This window comes from Gadus macrocephalus, chromosome 23, assembly GCF_031168955.1.
Source record: "Gadus macrocephalus chromosome 23, ASM3116895v1".
Classification (NCBI taxonomy): Eukaryota; Metazoa; Chordata; class Actinopteri; order Gadiformes; family Gadidae; genus Gadus; species Gadus macrocephalus.
In genome coordinates this window covers 9,692,806-9,714,962 of record NC_082404.1, presented here as the reverse complement: position 1 = coordinate 9,714,962, position 22,157 = coordinate 9,692,806, and the positions used below count along the sequence as shown (strand labels likewise).

The following is a 22,157-nucleotide window of genomic DNA, read 5'->3' as shown; positions in this document are numbered from 1 at the left end:
CGCGTAGAAGGCCGAATAGAATGGCAGGACACTGGACCAATAGGATAACTTTGCTGCTGTGTTAGCCAACCCATTGTTGTTCGAGAAAGCAAAACGAATCCCTAAAACGATTGACAGTATATCTAGCGAGTCCAAAAATTGAATTGAATTAAGAGGGACTGTAAATGACATTGAAATGAAAGTGACAGGACCTTACACAAATCAAAAATAAGAAATGGGAGGAACTACGAGGGGCGTGGCCAAATATAGTTTGGTTGGACTGAAGCGCATACACACAATGGCTGCTGGAAAGAGGCGAAAGCAAACAATTTTCAGGCCCGTCGCGTCTAGCAAAAAATATGAGAAAAAAATTATTAAAAATTCGGAAAATAGTTGAAAGTCAAGAAAAACCCAACAGAAAGGATGTTAAAGCGTCCGGGGTAAGTTTGGTGTGAAATAAGTAAATTGTTACTCAGTTCTTGAATTAAAATATCGGGGTTATTTAAATTATGGGAGAGGGGTGAGCTGAGGAAAAAGTTGGTGTTAATCAGTACCCAGTGTGGGACCACAGAGAAAACCAAGGGAAGGCTTAAGTAGGACTGAGAAAATTTAAATAAATTATTGTCATTCCTTATAGTGTTGTCATGTCGTATGTCCGTAAGTGTTAACAACCATAGGAGCTAACAGAATGAAGAAAACTGGAAAAACTTGATCCCAGTTAGTTAGTTTAGTTATTTTTAAATGTAATAACAACGGCACCGCGATGACCGCCGACAGGAACACACGCGCACTTGGATTCAATAATAGTGTCCAAAATTCATGCTGCCAGCATTCACATTGCATTTTGCCTCACATGTAGGCTTCATTATAAGCAGTGTAAACACAACCTTATCGAATGAAGCATCTCACTTGCAAAACGGTAACGCGAAATGCCCCAAAGGAGAAGGCAACAATGGCATTTGATCAGGGTCTTCTGCTCCGAGCTTCATGCGATCACACTTTCATCCATAGAAGATATTGATCAGCTACAAGTTCTCTTCCTCACCACTGAGATTCTTAAAACCCCCAATCCACAAAACACGGGAGAGACGCTGTTTGTCAACAAACTGACAAAATGGAGGGAGGACTTAAGACAAAGTAATTAGTTTATATATCATATATTATTGTTTTGCAATTATTCTGGCCAGTAGTCACTGTCTTTCCGACAGTTGTTAAAAGCCTAGTGGGTTTTGTGCTTGTAGCAGGTTGCAAATAACCTGACTGATTGGTATAAGCAAGTAATGGCCCATCGTAGTAGATGTATATGTCGGTTGAATTAATGATCTCTAAACAAGTTTCAAAGCTACATAACATGGCCAGAGATCTGGGGAGGTACACAAACCCCGGTAGTGTAAAATCCTGAAAAATCTTCCTTATGTTGTGGTCGAGATGGCGATAGGCTACATGAGAAAGTTGATGCAACTTTGTGCAAGATTTTGTTATTGGATGGCTGAAAGTTGCCTCTTGATATGGTGATGGCTTTACTGAACACAATGCTAGCACCATGTGGTTTAGTGCTGTGTTTATGATGTGGATTTTTAACCAATTAATTAAATAGACCTACACCATATTGGTTTCAATCCACAGTAGGCCTACTGGTTTCAATAGTTTGTCATTGTTTTTTTCATGATAGGATGACCACTGACTATTTGGTTCAATTGCAGTCTATGTGCTCATCATGTATTAATGCTTATGTCAGTTTGGTGTTTTTGAATTAATTGTTAATATGCTTTAAATCCTAATTGATTATTATGTGAAAGTGTTGAGGAGTGGTAGTGAAGGTCTGTTGCCAAACAGAAACTATTCTTGTTGTGAATCTGAGTAACAGAAATCCTGTGTGCAAAAAAGCCCAAAAAGCCTTGTTTTCAACTCTTTCTTGGTTTTGTTTACGTTGTTTACACAGGAGAATGTAGGTGTGTTTTAACTTATTATAAAGGCACTCAATATTAAGAGGGAGCATTATGTTTACGTGGAACAAATTAACTATGTCCTACAAAAAGTTATTGACACTATTGCAGATTTGAAAAGTGTTTCTGGAAATCTAGCTAAACAAGTTATATGATAGCTTCTGTTTTCTTATTATCTTATTATATTATCATTATTATTTGTATTATTATTATTATTATAATAATAATAATAATTATTACTATTAATACATATTATTTTGTGTGATATACCCTTCAGAGCTGAATGTTTTTCAGAACTAAAATACTACTTCATTGAGTTATATATTTGTGGTACTCCTATTACCTAGTAATAGTAGTAGTAGGCTTTCATTAGTAGTCGTAGCAGTAGTAGTAGTAGAAGTAGTAGTAGTAGTAGTAGTAGTAGTAGTACGCTTTCAGTAGTAGTAGTAGTAGTTGTAGTACTAGTAGTAAACATTGTAAGAGTTACAATCAAATCAAAGGTTTGAAATCAACCCTGCATTAATGTTATGTATAAATTGTGGACTGATACTTTCCTCAGATCTTTCACTGATCATTGATTACCAGATACCCTAGCTTCTGGGTTCAATAAATCCCAGGATGCACCAATAAGTGCTCTTTAATAATCTTGTGTCGTCATAAAGCGTTCTGTTTTTTTACAATCATCTGCGAGCATTCTGATTTTGTGTTCTTTCTTGCTGTTGTTATTTATATCATTTCAATATTGTTGAATGTTAAGATCATCTTGTAGCAAGCATTGAGGGCTGTTTACATGATAAATCTTGTTTGGTTTTTTATAATCGTCCTTTTATGATAAACTATGCATTGTTGGATATCGTATGCCTCTATCCTCTGTTTATTGATAGCTTTCGGCTTTCAAAGTTGAGTTAAAAGTTAAATCATATTGGAAACAGAGGTATAGGGACAGAAAATACCTCTTTGAAAACCTAATTATATATGTCACGTTAAAGACAATCTTGACTATTAAAGAAGAATATATTCTTAACTTTGTCACTTTTATAGGTTTTATAAATCTAGAAACACAAAACATTTGAACTACTTTCAAATTGTAAGAGAGATTGCCATGACATTTACTTATTTATTGTACTAATACTATTTCAAATGAAAACTACAATCGTATTGAAAATCAGTAGATGTTATTGCTTAACCTTTAATTATAATTAATCTGGAAGACCTAGAGATAGTTTTTGGTGTATGTTTATATTTCTAGAAAGCTGGGTAGAGGGGTTGAAACACAATGAAAAGAAAGGCAGAACACAGACATGGGGCCTGACCTAAAGATCAGAACAAAATAAAAGTACAGGAGAACGATTATCTTTTCCCATAATGACATTAACGAAATCTCTCTGGAAACCTTTACTTTAGATGTTTAATTTGTAGTTATTTAATGTGAGCAACACAGATGGGTTGAAGCAATCTTCATTTTTCATCCTGGCTCCAAGCAGGCTTTTGAAGGAAATAGGAAAAACTTAGTTATAAATTAATCAGTTTAAATGTTACATTAAACCTTTGGTTTTGTTCAAGCTACCGTAAAGACTGCTTCTTTATTTGGAGAGAATAAAACTAACAGGCTTTTCCAACGTGTTATCAAAAGTGATTATGTCAAAAGTTCTGTGAGGATCTGAATGGCACTGAATGAAGATACTGTGTGATATTTAACGCTCAGAGATCGCGCAGCTGGCACAGTGCCAATTCTGAAGGGGCACTTGGATGATAGCAGAAACACTGTTTCCTAAAATAAAGCGCTTTTATAGAAAGCACAAAATTGGAGAAGTACAATGAAGTCGTTTAGCTTAATAACCATAATAACCAGCGTTCAACTATATTCACCAAGAAATCCATATAATTTAACTATCATTTTTATCTAATTGTTTTTATGATCTTCTTCAAATTACATATCGGTGCGGTATTTCCAGTGTTAGCTTGTGCAATTTTTTTTGCACAAATGGCTCCCTTAAAATGATTTGGGAAGTAGAATTTGAGAAGAAAACAAACCATGAGCCAAACTACATTCGTGTGGTTGGCAATATTGGATCAAAGTGCGCTACATTAAAGTCCAGAGGAAGCAGCGATCCCAGCCCTCTTCTCATGTGCTTGTGTGTCATAAGCTAACGCAGCTCTGTCCTCCCAGGCCCCTCAGTCCTGGCCGTGTTGAGCACATAGCGCTGGACAGAGAGCCTGCCTCAGAGCGCGTCGGGCCCCGCGCCGCCGTCCCCGGAGCCGCTCTGCCTTAGGGTGCCATGGCCACGGGTCCCCAGGAGCCCCGTCCACACGTCCTGGAGAAAGCCAAACTCATGCCGGCCACCGGGAGGCGCAGGAGAGCCGAGGGGAAGCCCAAAAAGAATTTCCCCTGCCAGGTGTGCCAGAAGGCCTTCAACAGCGTGGAGAAGCTCAAGGTGCACTCATACTCGCACACGGGGGAGCGGCCGTACAGATGCTCCCACCCCGAGTGCACTAAGGCCTTCGTCTCCAAATACAAGCTGCTACGGTACAGAGTCGTCGTCTCCCCCCCCATGCCTCTCATCTCTCTCTACACACTGACATGTACCGTGTTCTGATCCCTACACAACACTGTCCTGTCTATCGCTACACACTGACATGTACCGTGTTCTGATCCCTACACAACCCCGTCCTGTCTCTCTCAACACACCTACACAACACTGTCCCATCTCTCTATACCCTGACATGTACCATGTTCAGATCCCTACACAACACTGTCTTTTCTGGCTCTCTACACACCTGCACAACACTGTTCTGTCTCTCTCTCTCTAAACACACTGATATGTACTGTGTTTTGGCCCCTACACAACACTGTCCTGTCTCTCTACACACTGTTATGTACCATGTTCTTGTCCATACACAACACTGTCCTGTCTCTCTCTCTACACACTGATATGTACCGTGTTCTTGTCCCTACACAACGCTGTCCGCTGTCTCTCTCTGATCCTGTTGTGTTATGAATAGTATGCCAACATGAAACCCTTGTTTTATTATTTTCTGAAATGTGTGTGTGTCTGTGTTGTCTGTTTGTGTGTGTGTGTGCGCGAGCCCCCAGCCTGACCCCCATGTCTCTCTGTGTGTCCAAAGGCATACGGCGACTCACTCCCCCGAGAAAAACCACAAGTGTTCGTACTGTGAGAAGATGTTCCACCGCAAGGACCACCTGAAGAACCACCTGCACACGCACGACCCCTACAAGGAGGCCTTCGCCTGCCCGCAGTGCGGCAAGAGCTACAACACTAAGCTGGGCTTCAAGCGCCACCTGGCCCTGCACGCCGCCCACAGCGGCGACCTCACCTGCCAGGTGTGCCTGCAGCCGTACGCCAGCACGGCCGTGCTGCTGGAGCACCTGAAGACGCACGCCGGCAAGTCGTCCAACGGCGCCAAGGAGAAGAAGCACCGGTGCGAGCACTGCGAGCGGCGCTTCTACACCCGCAAGGACGTCCGCCGCCACATGGTGGTGCACACGGGCCGCAAGGACTTCCTGTGCCAGTACTGCGCCCAGCGCTTCGGCCGCAAGGACCACCTGACGCGGCACGTGAAGAAGAGCCACGCGCGCGAGCTGCTCAGGGTCAAGACGGAGCCGGCCGACTCCCTGGAGACCTTCGTCTGCGACCTGGCGCCTCAGCTCGCGGGCTTCAAGGGCGAGCTTTCGCCCCCCCCGGCAGCGCCGCTCCCACGGCCGCTGCAGCTCAACATGTACGCGGCGGCGGCGGCGGCGGGGGCGGCGCCCGGCCTGGACCCGGAGCCCTTCCCCGGGCCCATGCACCCCTTCTCGCTGAAGTACCCGCTGGGACAGCCCAGCTTTACCTCATACGGTGCCATGTCGGTGGCGCAGGAGCGCGAGCAGAGCCTGAAGGGGGAGCTAGAGACCTACCTGATGGAGCTGCAGAGTGCCATGCCCTCCTCCTCCTCCGCCTCCTCCGCCGCCGCCTCCGCCAGCGCCTCTGCCTCCGCCACCCAGCTCTCCGTCTCCAAGCTGGAGCTGGGGCCGCAGGGGTTGGCGGAGGAGGGCGGCGAGGCCTCCTCCATGTCCAAAATGCCCACGTCGGGGCCGGCGTTGGGGGCCATGGCGGGCGAGGCCCTGGCCTCTTCCTCCTCCCTGCTGGACTTCTCGCAGCTCTTTAATTTCCTGCCCCTGCACGGCCCGCCGTACCACCCTGCGGGGGCGGGCCCCGCGGTGACACTGGGGGCCCCGTACCCCCCCGCCCACGAGCCCGCCGCCCTGGTCCGGTCCCCAGAGGGCCCCGAGGGCCCCGAGGCCAGGGAGGGGGCTCTGCAGGGGCTGCCCGCTTCCTTCATTTCCAACCTGAGCGCGCCCACCACACTGCCCCGCTTCCACCAGGCCTTCCAGTAACGCCCACGCACTGCTGCTGGCATGTACAGGGTCCCTAAGGCAGCCTAGCCATGTTTCCTCTCTCTCTCTCTCTCTCTCTCTCTCTCTCACCCTCCCTCTCTCTCTCTCTCTCTCTCTCTCTCTCTCTCTCTCTCTCTCTCTCTCCTAACACATGACAATGCTCTTTGCCCCCACCAGTACAGAACGTGCCTCCCCTCGACCCATGTGGAGGGGGTGACTCCGGCTACTCTGGACGCATTATGATGCCAGTAACATGTTTTGTATTTTGTTGTTGATATGATATCATGAGCACTTCTGTCCAGTGAATAGGATAACATGTGCAGACACTGACACCAGCAGCGACCGACGTACGTGATGTCAGGCACCGACAGTAGTAGGCAAGTTCTGCAAAACTCTTAAGGGGTCACGTTGGGATGTGTTGAATTGGGATTTACCTTCTTTTTTTTTGTCCAACAATCTTTATAATTCCCAATACCACAGACCACCACTAACTCAGCCAGTGTTAAACTTTGACAGGATGCACACTAACTTATATTGGGATTTAAATATAGACTAATTGGCGTAGAAATACGTTTGCAGTGATATTTTCTATCTCTAACCCCCCTTCTTGGCCCGACCTTAGTGTGCAAATTGGTGCATTTAACATTGATCTTCATATAGCACTTTGAACTTTTGTGATATGGGATGTGGTCACAAATTATCGATGTTATATGTTTATTTTCTCCTTTACTTATATAGAATTGTAGCCAGACAGATAGACATACAGACTGAAGAAAGAAGTAATCTATTGTTATAGAGTAGGTACTCAATAGCAACTCCTGGGCAACAGTGTTATTTGACCATATTACTTCACTTCGTTATTTCACTGCATTAGAGTTCACGCAAAAGTGTATAATTTTTTATGAAATCATCGGATGATTCATGTAACCGACAAGAGCCAACAAGAACATAAGTCAGTCGAGTCATTTCTTTATCATGTTTCTCAGAGAAGAGCCAAACTTATGCACAATCATAGAACAGGCAAACTTTTTCCGCATACCACCACAATGTATCTTACTGTTCCCTACAAAAACAAATGCACCACAGGATTGAAGAAGCACTTAGTGACAAGAAGCAATAGTGTTCAAGGGAAATTTAGTCTTTATATCCTTCTGCTCTTTCTGAAACTCCTCAAAGGGGCTCTAACTATTCTTCAGTTCTTTCCGTTCATCAACCACAAACCAAAGTCTACCAAATGCAAACTTGGCTGCTAGTTTATTTTATTGTTTTCTTCAACAATGTACAAGGTTATCCAGACACGTGAAAAGACTCCGGCTGGTCTAGTCAGCGCCTTGACGCTAAGGTTTTAGCGACATCTAGTACTATCGTGTTTCAGTATTCTACCGTATCGTGCTCTTACCCTTTAAACACTCCGGTCGGAGGAACCAGCAGGTTCCCCGCGTCACTCTGCCGCTGTATGGTCGTCCAAAGCATCGCTATGAGGGACATGGAGACACAAAGGAATCATTTCTGATGGTTTTCAACATGGCTACTGAGCTGCTATCGCTGACCCCCTCAACCAACTCAATTATGCTTACAATTTGCACCTTGCAGACATGCCTGCAAACAAAATACACTTTTTTAAGGTTAAAGGTTCGCTTATGGACAGTCAAGTCAATTAGCAAATGTGTTGTTCATAACCTTGGCGTGAAACTAAATAGGCCTATACATATTGATGAATCTGACTTTGGACCTCAAAGTGTATATTTTTATGACCCCTTACATTGACCCTTTAAAAGTTGTGCAAAAAAGACTATGTTATTTAATATAACATTGAACTTAACTTTAACACTTTGCCTTTGTGAATATAAACTATTTTTATTATGGAAGGTCAAGAGGAGCCTAGTTGTAAGTGGAGACATCCAATTAAGAAATCGGTGATCATTTGGTCGATTAACCATCCTTCATATTTGTATTCACATGAATTTAAGCAGTTGTCATTTCAGGAACGGTGCTCTAAAGCTATTATTGGTGATCAATCATGCTAATAAGTTTGCCTTTGTGGGCAATCCCTCCTTTCTTGAATGCAAGATATTCATAAAATAATGAACCATGGTTGGTTGGGAATTTTTTGGGATCTTATTCCAGACTTATTCTTGCAATGCCAGTTAAATAAGCACTTAACACAGTTCAGTTAATCCGTTAAACTAGTTTTATAAACATTGTGATTCCACAGGCAAAGCATGTGGCTCAAAGTTAACATTCATGCAAAACAATTCTGCAAAAAAGTATATATGTATCTTTTGATTTATCACTTTACACTATTACCACAAATAATCAACAGATAACGTACAGACTATTTTAAAGTGCCAATTGGCATAATTGCAAACATTAATCAAAAATAAGGATATGTCATAAACTAACTCTGTATGAAAGAAATGTGCCAGTATCCTAATGGGGCTATTAGAATTATCTCACATGAAGGAGGCCTTGTATTGCCATAGATTGAGACATCAGAAGTGAGAGCCAAAAGTTAGCCTCGCCTCAAACTGTTTTATCTCACACCCCAAAGGTGCTGAAACCGTGCAGCCTCAAAGTGCCTGAGTCACTGAAGGAGATAAGCAACAGTGGCGCCTAGGGCTAGCCCATCACATCCAACCTTCTACAGTAGCCATGTTGCTTGACCATCAACCGAGGAAAACGTTACTGTAGACATCGTTAAAGCTGCCACACCGATTGCCTTTGTGAAAATTGCTCCATTGTATACTAATTATTGTGCGTACATAACCCAATAGTGTTGTCATTTACCTCACACAGGCATGTTTTTTGTTTTTGTTTGCTCCACTACTCCAAAAGGTTAACAGAATAGTGTTAAATATCCTACTTCTTTTCATTGACAAGGGGCTGAGGAAATATGAATGGAAACTAGTGTAACTGATTTGTGGGCTGTGTTTTATTTTGGGATTTGGAGATGAATGTTTAATGTGTTTTTTTAGTTTTTTTTAAAGAAGCGTTATGGAAGTTTCCTCTTTGTATTTTGTGAAGGTTTGTGGTTTTACAGGAAACGTTAGCAATGGAAATGTTTTTGTTTTGTTTTTGTTGTGTAATCATAGCACTTTTTGTAAATGCTTTTGTTTCCTCCCATTTTTTTTTGTTTAAAAACATTTATTACAAAATGTGTAGAAGATATATTTAGCTCTTTAGAGAACAATAACATGTAAATATGATATAAATTGTTTTATTTTTAAAAGGTACAATTTTGACAGTGTTTTTCCTATCAAAGTGTCAATTTTGCTTTACTTGCACAAGCGTTCTGTGTATCTCATTGGGAGGCCCTTTATCAAAAACATAACTTTAATCCCCACAATTGCTTTACAGGCCACATATCAGAAAAGGCCCATGGCAAACAATCGGCTATCTTAGGTTAGATCAATAATATAATTAATATTATGTAGCACTTAACCACACACTTGGATCACATTTAGTTCAATTGTCAGTTTAAATCGACAATTGAACACGTCACAACATGACACAGGGATATTGAGAACACTCAGCTATTGACCTCAGCGTTTCTTCCTTACTTTTGGTAAAGAAGTAACAAATACTACTTGATTTTGACCATTACATTATTTTCTAACTGAAGACTTATGTACTTGTATCATGTCATCAGGCATACATCATGCATTTTTGGGAGATATTACTTTAGATGCTTAATTTTAAGCAGTTATATTTGTTGCGGTGGGGGTAAAACGCCTGTTTAGAACGTAAAGCCACATTTGACCCACTCAAAGAACATACATCCAGAGGAGCTGTTCATTGCAGGCAGTGCACACTTACAGAGTAGACAATGAACATAAGACGCTTGTCAGTGAGAGACACAGACCTTTTAGCAATTCATGTCAACCTTCTTTATAAGCTTCAGTGGTACCAGTGAACCTTATTGAATGTGTCTGTAAGAAACACTGCAATACTGCAATATTTGTTTTGGTATTGGATAAAGCTGCTAACATATACTTCTCGAGCGCCACAAGGTGCTACCAACCTCTTTTCTAGTTCTTAATTGTATCGTTTTTACAAACAAAATATCCAATTTCATTTTAGCTGAACTGCCGGAATGTGTGCTCGGTTGTACTATATAGCTATATCTATTTTTTATTTGTACTGTGACTTTTTTGTAGTCTTTGTTTTTTGACGGACTCGCCTGTAATATCACATGCTTTTTTTTGTTTTCTCTTCACCTGTGTGTTGTGGTATTGGGCGATGGCTCCGCTGAGGAGCCCCCCCTAGTGGACGATAATAGAAAGTGAAGACAATGATAGTTCCCTCCACACCACATGTCTCAAAGATGAGCTGAGGAGTTTCAGAGCAAACTGCATTCCAGCCATGTTGGTTTTTGTTTTTCGTCGCATTTCAACATCCTGTGATGATGACAATGATGATGATAGAATGAAGTTGCTAATCTTCTATATTTTACTTTAAAAATCTATTTTACAAACTACTGTTGTATTTTTATAAATATAGGCTAAGTAATTCACACAAGCATATATAAATATATAAAAAAATAGAATATATATGTTTATAAGTTGTGTAAAATAGAAATTAATGCTGCAGCTTTTATCTTTTCGTAACATTGACATCATCCAAAGAAACAGATTATTTATTGTCTGGCAGAATAACAGGATTTGGTCTTCACACTTTGCTGCTATGAGTGAAAGAAGAGCTGCAGTCTTCAACTCCTTGTGTTTTACACAATGTAATGAAAGTTCAATAAAGACTAAAAGAAGGATCCGAAAAGGACTGTTTTTCTGATGTTCTTGCTGTGTATCGCTGTGAGTGTGTCTTTGTATGTGTCCATTTAGGGCAGTTAGTCTGTTGTATGAAAGTCACTATTGTTGGTAGTGCATGTGTATTCAAATACAACACATCTTCCCCTAAACAATTCTTAATTTTAAGTATTGATTCATGCAAATTATTACATGCTAAATCAGATATCCACCACAAAAACTTAATAAAAAGTGACCTTATATTAAGACTTCACAAGAGTAATAACCCCACACTAGCCCGTCACTATTAGACTAGAGCAAATTTCTGCCCTTTATTTACATCCCATGAAGCAGTTTCAAGACTGCCTGGCTTTCAGGACATGGCTCCTAGCTTTGGAACATTTCTTGTGATGGCTGCAAATGAAGAGCCGAGGGGAACATCGCTTGCCAACAGCTGGTGTGTTCTAAGGATAGTCTATGGAGGCCACGGTGACTTGTGTTGATTGAGCCGAATATATAGCAACAAACAAGGCTATTCTTTGACAGCCATAATCATATGATGGATATAAATAATCCCATAATAGAGTGAAGTAGGAACACTTATTTTGATTCATTAGCCAACCTGCATTTTGTTGTCATATTTCCTTCAGGAGAGGTTTGACATTTAGATATCCTGAAATAGACAATATTCAAGACAATATAAAGACAAAAATTTAATAAATTCCCAACACATTAAAATGTCATGATCACATCATCCATACAATACAACATTCAGATGAAATCCTTAAACAATATAATTAAAACAGACATTTGTATAAAAAATAAATTGATATTTTCTCGATAACAAAAACATACTAGTTAATAGCGCTCTTTTAGTTTTAAAGGGTGCGAGGGGACACAATTGAAATAGTTGGGAAATAAAATAAAAGAAAGTACCATTTTAGAAAATAAACATTTTCACCGAAACAAATGCACCTGCCATTAGAACCCCGGCCAGTCAGGCTCTGGACCGCAGCTCCTCCAGAGCCACCAGGACCTCCTCGGCCGTGGGCCTGGAAGCTGCCTCACCGCTCCAGCAGCGACACACCAGCGTCCTGCAGCTCAGAGCATGCACCCCCTGGGTCGGTCGGAGCAACGGCTCGTCTTCCAAAGGCGGTCGCAGATTATAAGCCACGACCGCATACAAAACGTGTTCCCTGTCCCCTGGGTATGGCTGCTCCCTGGTGATCAGCTGCCACAACGTGATCCCGAACGAGAAGATGTCCGCTTTTGGGGTGATGCTCTCTCCTTTGAGCAGCTCGGGTGCTCGGTGGGTATAGGTGCCCCCGACGTTTTGCAAACAGGGCGTGACGGAGCCTGCCTCACATGCACGGTCCACTTGAACCGAACTGCCAAAATCAACGATTTTGCAGATGTCCCCGGTTGAAACCAACACGTTTGCCGGTTTGATGTCTAAATGGACAATGCCGTGGGAATGCAAGAAGCGGAGGCCTTGGACGATATCTGCGGAGTACCTGAGACAAGTGTCCTTCCCAAGAGCGTCTGCAGAGCCATAGATGATGTGGTGGAGATTGCGGCTGCCAACGTACTCCATCAGTATCGTGCCAATGTTGTTCTCGTTCTCCGAGTTGGCTGGGACACACGTCGTCGCTGCGATCACGTGCACCACATTTTTATGCCGAAGATGTGCGGCGTTTAGTTCTGCCCAAAAGCTTTGTCTGGAAGCCAACTTATTCTTTGAGCACTTTTTCACTTTCTTAACCGCGATTGTGTCCCCGAAGTACGTCGCCTTGTACACCGAACCGAACCCTCCGGAGCCTATCTGCTGCATCGCCTGCAGTTCTTTCCAGTGAATCACCGACGACCACAGCTTGCTCGCCACCTTCCCGTGGAGCCTTTGAGCAGGCACGTTCAATGTCGTAGCATTTGCGTATTTGGTCAGTGGACTACTGCAAACTCCGATGCTGAGAGACGGATAAAAGTCTTTCGGCAGCAGGCGAGTCACGGGTATTGGAGAAGGCATTTTTGCTTGTAGGTCCTACACTACGACTCACGATACAAGCCACGCTGCCCACAAACACACAGTCTTACAGGTGATGGTGATGCCCAGGCTGATTAAGGGCTTTTCACTTTGTAGCGCCACACTGCTGTCACGTGACGGCTTATTATCTTGGGCGTTCAAAGGAAGCTCTCAAGTGGTTGTCCATACTCTCGTTTTGTCTATTGACCCATATCGCACCAAGGAAATATACTTGTTTGAAGAAGCAAAGCCAATAACATAAAAAATAGGTAGCCTATCGATATACCCTTCTTGATAAAGGAAACTATTTAATAGTATCTAATATTGAAAAAAAGAAAAACAGACAAAAACAGTGGGATAAGTTTATTTATACTCCCTATACAGGCAGGGCTGTGCACACTCATGGATAATAAGTACGTCTAAACTACTGTGCACACGCCGGCGAACTCCTCTGACCACTAGAGGGTGCTGCAGCCTCTTGGGTCTATTGGAACACGTGTAGCCGACTATAGCCGCCGAAGAAGCAGGGAGGCGATGTCCCGGATGTAGGCACTACTTAAAGAAGACGAGGCACAGTTTCTCTCTCTCTTAGTGCTTATCACCCGGTGGCGTACATTCCTGGCTCACCGCTGTTCGCTTGGAGTACTTACGAATAAGTCGGTCAGGAATAATCAAAATGGTAAATATTGGCGTCACTTTCGATATAGATTTACTTAGTTTAATTACAAATATGCTTTGTGTATTTATACAGTTGCTGATTTGGAGAGATAACTGCTCACTATGCTAACACTAGCTAGCATAGTGAGCTGGAGCTGGGCACGTGGTTTATTTATTTTTTCCTGTTTAGTAAAGCTATGGGGTGAATGTCGATAACCCCTCTTGTGGATATATCGTATCGGTGTAGAAGCCTTCACCTTAACGACAACCCGAGTGTAACCAATACCTTCACATGGCGGGAACAGGCGGCACACTTCAATGTGTTTCCGCCTAGCTGCGTTAAAGTGCAATGGTTGTATATTGTTAACAAATCTAATCCAAATGGTTATGGCCTAAATGGTCATTACCTGGCGAGTCAGCTGTATTCGAGATGTCACGAACTAAACCATCTACCCACGTCTCCAAGTTAAACGATTATGGTCGAAGCGTAGTGGTTCGGACCAAGCTGCATCCTTTAAGGAACAACGTAATGGACAGATGCCTCATCCAATTACCTGTCAAATATTTAGATTAGGTGCCTGGCCATGTCCAATTTTAGTGGAAGACTACTCGAATGGCTGTAACAAGCCGTCTGGGGTTCGAATGGTGACTGTTTTGGACGGCAGCTGAGCAAGTGATTCATTTCTCCTTGTTTCAGGCTTTCAAAGAAACCGGCAAGGCCCCGGCGGAGACCGAGGTGGCCATCCACCGCATCCGCATCACACTCACCAGCCGTAACGTCAAGTCCCTGGAGAAAGGTAACTTCGACCTTTTGTGTTTTGTCTAATTTTGAAACCGTGCGATGAGGATAAAAACTTTTTTATCTTTGATAAAACGTGATGACCAAAAATACGCTATTCTGAGCAATGCTCGAGTAAAGCCTGCAGTCTTGCTGCGTAGAAACATGTTCTTAACGTGATGTTTCTTTCCACATCAGTCTGCGCCGACTTGATCCGTGGGGCCAAGGAGAAGAACCTGAAGGTCAAGGGGCCAGTCCGCATGCCAACCAAGGTATTAAACCACCACATATCTGGTTAAGCTGCGTACAATTGACCAGCGGGCTCAAGATTGATGATTAAAACGGTCAACTATACGTGACTAATGGCTCGTACTTGGTAAACATAAAAGAGCAGGTTTTTAAATGTGTTGCTGTTTTCTAAATATGCCATTTCTCCCTTCAGACCCTTCGCATCACCACCAGGAAGACCCCCTGCGGTGAGGGATCCAAGACCTGGGATCGCTTTCAAATGCGGATCCACAAGCGTCTCATCGACCTACACAGTCCATCTGAGATTGTGAAGCAGATCACCTCCATCAGCATTGAACCTGGCGTAGAGGTGGAGGTCACCATCGCAGATGCATAAAAAGCACTTTTGTAATAAAAAGTGAAACGGGATAAAATGTGTCTGTCATGAATAACAGTGCTCTGCTTGATATGACCGTCTCAACTGCATGCATTGAAAATAATGTGTAACCAGCAATGAGTCCTGCGATAGTCATATCTTGACTACCAGAACTCTTTAAATGCACAGAAATATAAATCACATTATAGTTTAGTAGGCCTTACCTTATCAAGGTCTTATAGAGCGTTGCAATTAATCATTGTTTTTAATGTTAAATAGTTCCATTGGCCTTATTCAACTATTGTATCAATTAACCCTATGGGTAGTGGTTGTCATAGTTGAACATCCTAGGGTCCAACTAAATCGAATTTTGCATGAAGTCTCGATGCTTAAAGAGGCTAGACCTTCCATCACCTTCGTTCTATAGTTGAAATATAACATGCAAGCTGTCTTGATTTTGGCCACTGGCTGCATCCCGATAAACCATCAACTGAGAGCTTAGGTGCGTGAGCCTCATAATGAAGGCCTAGATATTTAAACGTGATGAATAGGTCTAGTCCACGCGCAGCTTTTACCCTGCACAGATGTGAATTCCACAAAACCAGACACCTTTGAGGTTATCTCTACACGGCCGATCAAGACTATCAAAGACCCTAGCAAAAACCTCCCCGACCGTGTGGGGGGAACTTCAAAAAACGAAATGTAACATAAGATATGCATTCGGTAACTAATTATAATAACATTTAATAAGTAGCCTATAATAAATAAGTCAAAATAAGACCTTCATAATCTGCACATGTTGATTGTTCTTGTAACGATGTCATTATAGTAACGTGTGGTAGATCGAGGAGTAGGCCTACTTCAATTTGTGGGAGCACCACCTGTTTTCAATTAAAACGGGATTTGGTCGGAGGGGAGGGGTTACGGCCCAGCTGTCTCAGGTTTAACATAACTTTTACCACGGTCAACTAGTTCAAGAAACGGTCGTTCATTGTGGTAAACAATAGATTATTCGGAATTGATTGGGAACATTGCAATAAGCAAATACTCTCACTTCAGGCTGCCGAGAGATATTGTTCTTGAAGATGAGGGGAAGTATTAAGTCTACCGATGAAGAAACCACCCGACCGCACTCTGGAGCCGTCCTAATGGAGTCTCAATCTCCCTGCGACGTTCTGCCAGTCAGCTCCCTGAACCTGCAGCGACCCACGGAGGTCCCCAGATTAACTTCCACTGGTTCCGGGCAGGCACGTCTCATCATATGCTTCAATTTGTCCTTTTTTTATTAGCAAAGAAAATAATTGAGAACTGCTCACACTCCCATTAAGTATCTTCTCGAAATGAAAGATTGAAGTGTAAGAAGTCTAGTATGGTTAGTCTCTTTTATTTGTGTTCCGTGAACAATTATATTTGTATCCTACACCATTGTTCAGTGTTGGCCTAGGTCAGTTTTAGCTTGACACGTCCAATCATCAAAAATAAAAATAAATGTTTGTGCTCAAATGACTGAACCACAGGGGTTCAACATCCTGGTTGAACCCCTGTACTGACACCCGTCTCCTGGGTTAATAGAGTGAAGTGGAGTCCCAACCGCAGACTCTGCAAGTGTACCTGAGAGTTCGCCCCTTCTTCAAAGAGGAACTCTCTGACAAGGAGGATCAGGTAGAGAATGTGGTGACATCACTCAAATGGAGACGCAGGACTGTCGCATATAAAATGTTACATCTGAATGTTGTAGTTAAATCCCAAATTATATAGCTCACGGTTCTGACCAAGTCCTCTACATGGAGTTTCAGACCTTTCCAATGATTCCCCAGGGATGTGTAGTGATTGAGGACAGCCAGGTGGTGAAGCTGCACGCACCCAAGGGATCAGCCACCCTGAAGAGCAGCGAGAGGGGCATTGGTGTGGCGGTCCACAAATTCTCCTTCACTCAGGTCTGTATCGGTGCTGGTCTCAACACAGATTCAAATAAGTTTGCTGATCAAACACCCTACAATTACTGGAAAATAATTGTAACCCTGGCAGAAAAATCTAATTTGATGTATCAAGACTTCTCTTTTCTCGTTTGTTTAAGAATATTACCAATTGGTCTTTTTTTCTTTTTTTTTTTTAGATATTTGGAGAGGACACGTCACAAAATGACCTTTATGTGGACACGGTAGAGAGCCAAGTGTCTGATTACCTGGCTGGGCAGAATGCATTAATATTCAGCTATGGTGTGACGAATGCTGGGAAAACGTACACAATCCAAGGTACAACCACTGAGACCAGAATGGCCACAAATGTATGTCATGAATACTAATAATTGTGAGTTTTCTGTATAAATAGTATTTATTTTTTACATGTTTAAGGAACTGCCAAAGATCCAGGTATCTTACCACGAGTGCTAGGCACTACCTTCCAGCACATTGGACGCTGTCAGTATGGGGGAATGGACCTCAAGCCCTACCTGGCCACAGACGCTCAGTGTCTGGGCCCCGAACAAGTGAAGCTGGAGATGAACGCGAGGGCTGCCATTTTTGCAACGGTCTTCCATATTTAAGCAACGTCGTACAGAAGCACAGATGTTGAAATGTCTGGCTACTGTCCATATTCATAAAATGGGTGTATTCTTTTTAATTTGGATTCAAGGACAGAGAACCACTAAAGCCAGATGGAGTCTCCCCAGGCTGCCTTCCTTCTGCCGGCCAATCGTCCACATCCACCGATGATGACGCAGGTATCTGAAGAGGACTGCCCACAAAGCAATGAACCAGTCCACATTATCTGGACTATTGATTGCCTGGGAAATCCATGTAAAGAATCGAAACCATATGACTGTACTGCAACTTTGATAATGACCCTCTCCTATAGCCTAAATGGTCATAAGAGACATGAAAGTGGGAAGCTGACTGGTCGCATTTTTAAATGGTCTTTCAACAAAATTGTCCCTTAAACATTTTGATGTAAATCAGAATCTACTCTCCGTGACCCTTTGTAGCATCGATGGAGAGCGGCTCCACCGTGACTGGGGACTTCACGTTCACCTTATGGGTGGCCTGCTATGAGATCTACAATGAGAGTGTTTACGACCTGCTTCAGACCACCTCGGGACCCAAGTCCAAGAAGCGGGCCACTCTGCGTGTGTGTGAGGACCGTGCTGGGAGTGCCTACGTCAGAGGTGAAACACGTCTACAATGTATCATCCTCAACTTATTTTACTTTTGATCTAAAGCAGCTAATCCACAATGCGGTTCAGACTTCAGGGCTCAGTATTTGACTGTTTTTCAAATATCTTGATTTTTCTATGAGCTCGGCATCGTTTAAGTTATTGTGAGACGATTGTCTGGATTTGTTTTACGAATGCTTCTAGATCTAAAGTGGATCAACATTCACAGCCTGGAGGAAGCCAATGCACTTCTACAGTTTGGAAACAAAAATCGTAGCGCCGCCTCAACCAAGATGAATCAATCTTCAAGCAGAAGGTAATCCATTACACTCCACCGTTTTCATTTGAAACCAAGATGTGTTTGATTTAAATGGGTGAAACAACTTTTTTTCTTTCTCTATACAGCCACAGCATTTTTACCATGAAACTTCTCAAGATCAACGGTAACGGGGTGGAAAGGATCTCTGAGTGAGTAGATTTCAATAAAGAGTCTTCAATAAAGCCCAATTTTAAAGGACTATAGTGTTGTACACATTGTATAATTTTAAAGTGAGTATTTGCTCCATAGGTTCTCTTTGTGTGATTTGGCCGGCTCTGAAAGATGCAATAAAACCAAGACACTCGGGGAGAGGCTGAAGGAAGCTGGAAACATTAACAACTCCTTGCTTATTCTGGGGAAATGCATTACAGCCCTGCGCAACAAAAATCTGACTGACAAGTACGTAATTTACCTGACGCTTCTAATCCTATGGTGGTCATTTAAATTGGGACTAAAAACCGTCTTCTCAAAGGTGCATTGATATTGTTTAACGGCATCGGTGCCTCGCTGTCTCCTCTTATTACCTTTTTAGCAGGACAAAGAGTTGCTGCATTCCTTTCCGAGAGAGCAAACTCACAAAGCTTTTCCAGGGCTTTTTCTGTGGAAAGGGAAAAGCGTCCATGATTGTCAACATCAACCAGTGTGCCTCCAACTACGACGAGACACTGCATGTTATGAAGTTCTCTGCCGTCGCCAAACAGGTCTGTCTGCATAGCCTTCAACTATTCAGTCCTCTGTCGTTCTGTACGGAAGCCGTTTGCGTTGCAACGGCGTCAAAGCGTGATTTGGCCGTGGTTTATCACCAGATACTCTTGTACTGGTTGACTGTAGGTGGTCCATGTGATTCCTGCCATATCCCTGGAGTCTCGGTCTCCGTGCCTGCTGGACCGTCTTGGCAACCCCCTGCTGAGGACCACGGGGACGGACAGCCCAGTGCCGGACGGCTACGTCTCTGAGGAGGAGCTGCTGGATGACGAGGATGATGCAGATGTTTCCATCCTGCCCCAGGAGGTACAACCTCTTGGTTCGCTGCTTTCACTTCCCAGGGGACTTCATGTCCAAGCGCTTGTCCTGACTGAATGTGCACTCTTGATTTAGAGGCCCACTAGATGTGAGAAAGAGGAAGAATGTGGTGTTTAACACAGGCTTCACCCATTTCTCGGCTTCACCCTTTGCCTGACTAGGACCTGCTCACTGTGATTGAGAACCTCAGAAGCAAGCTTCTGGCCGAGAGGAGGAAGAACATGGTTCAGGAGATGGCGATCCGTAAGGAAATGGGAGATGCAATGCTGCAGCAGCTGATGGAAAGCGAGGAGCTCCTCAGGTTGACTAACCCATATCCTAAATGATGCACATTCACATCAGATTGCTCCAGTCTGTCAGTTGACCTACTGAGTTATAAACGCATACTAACGTGGGATTGTGTTTGTTTTTTGTTTCACTCCACTGTGTGAAGTCAACAGATGGTGGAGCTGAAGGAGAGCCACGATGACAAGCTGGAGAACACTTTTGAGATGTACAAAGAGGCCTTCAAGGAGCATGCGTATCAGTGTGCTTTGGGCAGAATCGGAGAAGACTTTGTGCCCGTCCAGGAATTTATTGCAGAGGAAGAGAAAGTTGAGGTACATTTCTTTCTAGTATTTATTTGACAATGAATGAAGACCTTCAGACAACTAATGCCCATCCACTTGGGGGGGATTTCTTAAAGAATGGTGACTTAATGCAGCAACATTTGTCATGATCTGATTTTATTTTTACTGATCGCAGTGCTCCTAGTACAATCCACTAGTTTACATGTATAAATGGGGCACAGGGCGTATCACATTTAGGTGTGACATTTTTAACTCCACGGGACCTATTGCTTGTTTTCATGCATAGGTTTTCTATCTCATGACTAATGGTTTTATTGTACTGGCACTCGGATCCTCTGGGCCACCGTTGCACAGGCCCTGAGGAGAAAGCTCTTGGAGTTGGAAAACCTAGTGTCTTCCCTCAAGCCGTCAACACGGATGTCCACGACGGACCAGTCCAGCCAGACTGTGGAAGTTCCATTACCAAATAAAGGAACTGAAGCTGGAAGCGAAGCACGATACAAAAGGGTCTTCACAGAAAAATGTGCAGTGGAGAAAATGTGTGCGGAAAACCAGGAGGTATGGAAGTAATATATTTAATTATGTTTTCAGCTCGCCAGCTAATACTTTAGACTTTTAAATTGGAGATATATTTTCTCTTCTAGCTGATCATGGCTCTTGAAAAGCGGCTGGTGGGCCTGAATGAAACTCTGAGGACGGTCCACGCCGACTACATGGACAAATCAGCTGAGCTGGAGTTCCTACGGAGCAAGTCTGAAGACCAGGTAGAACTCTTTCTAGAAACGGCTTGCTACAAAACTTAAACTGTAGCCCATTACACTAACCAGACTTTTGTTTAATTTGTCCAAGACTAAATCCATCGATGACCTCTTGAGAGAAAATGTTGACAAGGACGGTGAGATTGCCTTGCTGAAGGAAGAGGTGTTCAAACTGTCCCAGAGGTCCCCTGTGAAGACCAAGCCCAAACGTGGCCTGCTTGCTAACATCAGGGACTCGGTCTCATCTCCACGCTCCACTGTCATTGGCCGAACACTCAGGAAGAACATCAGGGCGACGCCTACCGTTGGAGGGAAACCGAGCAGCTAGAAGAGCTTGAGTATTAAAAGTAAAGTGAATGTATTTTTTTTATGTGAATTTGTTTTTAATCTTTTTTATTTTTTTAATAAATGTTTTTTTGAAGACGATTAAGCTTTAATTGGGTTCATGTGACTATGAAGGTTGGCCTGACTCTCACTTGGTAGATGATGCACATTATTTTTCACTACAGGGTGGGTGCCTGAGGTTTACGGCACAAAGTTGTGGATATAACGTCATTGAATATTTTTTTTCCGGCTTGCATTACATTTTGCAATGGAATTTGCATTAAATAAGAACTTGCATATTCACATGAATGACGGATGCATTGTAACGAGGTGAATTGACAGTTTTGATAAAGGAAGAAAACGACATAGTCCGACCGGAAGTTCACCAGAGAACCACAGAATTCTTAACTCCTGTCCTAAGAAAACCCTAGACAAGCTTCTTCTTCTCATGGATCTGCAAGATGAAATGTCCTGGTTTGAGTACCATCACAAACTAGATTAATCAGTAAAGAGTCATTGTAGGGTTATGATTTGGTTCTCTTTCAACACTACGTCGTGTACATAACAATGTTAAAATCTTCTCAAATGCTTATATAAAAGTACACTGAATAAACAGCCTAGAGTAAAATTTATAATTCTAGTTATCACATTTATGTGCTCATGCCCCCTATTGGCCAGATTCTGTGCTGCTTAACCACTTTTTTTTCTGTCTAGAAGTCATTCGGATAAAGAAACTCATACGTTCTCAGTTTAGTTGCATATAACGGAACAAATTAAGTAAGGGAGACAAACCTTTATAGCTATAAATACTGAATTTTTTTGGACAATTCCTTCTATTCATATTTCACATACAAATAAATGCAACACATGTAAGCAATGTAAGATGACCAC

The 22,157-nt window shown here is 42.9% G+C and overlaps 4 protein-coding genes and 1 non-coding gene across 6 annotated transcripts; 4 read left to right on the top strand and 1 right to left on the bottom strand.

The window, feature by feature from the left end:
* Positions 1–76: 76 nt before the first annotated feature.
* Positions 77–11,094, top strand: plag1 (pleiomorphic adenoma gene 1). Its single transcript, XM_060044511.1, has 3 exons — positions 77–419; positions 4,096–4,452; positions 5,052–11,094. Exons 2-3 carry the CDS (start codon positions 4,205–4,207, stop codon positions 6,319–6,321), a joined length of 1,518 nt encoding a protein of 505 aa, XP_059900494.1. The 5' UTR covers positions 77–419; positions 4,096–4,204; the 3' UTR covers positions 6,322–11,094.
* Positions 9,346–13,198, bottom strand: mos (v-mos Moloney murine sarcoma viral oncogene homolog). The gene has a single exon (XM_060044516.1). The coding sequence runs from the start codon at positions 13,084–13,086 to the stop codon at positions 12,061–12,063; it is 1,026 nt and encodes a 341-aa protein (XP_059900499.1). The 5' UTR covers positions 13,087–13,198; the 3' UTR covers positions 9,346–12,060.
* Positions 13,199–13,605: 407 nt separating this feature from the next.
* On the top strand, positions 13,606–15,180 carry rps20 (ribosomal protein S20). The gene is made up of 4 exons (XM_060044517.1): positions 13,606–13,762; positions 14,438–14,537; positions 14,717–14,790; positions 14,961–15,180. Exons 1-4 carry the CDS (start codon positions 13,760–13,762, stop codon positions 15,141–15,143), a joined length of 360 nt encoding a protein of 119 aa, XP_059900500.1. The 5' UTR covers positions 13,606–13,759; the 3' UTR covers positions 15,144–15,180.
* On the top strand, positions 14,577–14,649 carry LOC132453014 (small nucleolar RNA U54). Its single transcript, XR_009524558.1, has one exon. It is a non-coding gene; the product is annotated as a small nucleolar RNA U54 (small nucleolar RNA).
* Positions 15,181–15,981: 801 nt separating the features above from the next.
* On the top strand, positions 15,982–21,575 carry zgc:56231 (uncharacterized protein LOC406257 homolog). 2 transcript variants are annotated; one of them, XM_060045165.1, is made up of 17 exons: positions 15,982–16,369; positions 16,695–16,784; positions 16,940–17,059; positions 17,239–17,377; positions 17,477–17,652; positions 17,757–17,844; positions 18,106–18,285; positions 18,478–18,589; positions 18,679–18,741; positions 18,842–18,991; positions 19,125–19,293; positions 19,424–19,603; positions 19,777–19,916; positions 20,049–20,214; positions 20,539–20,742; positions 20,829–20,948; positions 21,034–21,575. In XM_060045165.1, exons 1-17 carry the CDS (start codon positions 16,208–16,210, stop codon positions 21,268–21,270), a joined length of 2,496 nt encoding a protein of 831 aa, XP_059901148.1. In that variant the 5' UTR covers positions 15,982–16,207; the 3' UTR covers positions 21,271–21,575. The 2 variants fall into 2 exon arrangements, with proteins under 2 accessions (XP_059901148.1, XP_059901147.1); XM_060045164.1 differs by having other exon boundaries at positions 16,034–16,369; positions 19,128–19,293.
* Positions 21,576–22,157: the final 582 nt, after the last annotated feature.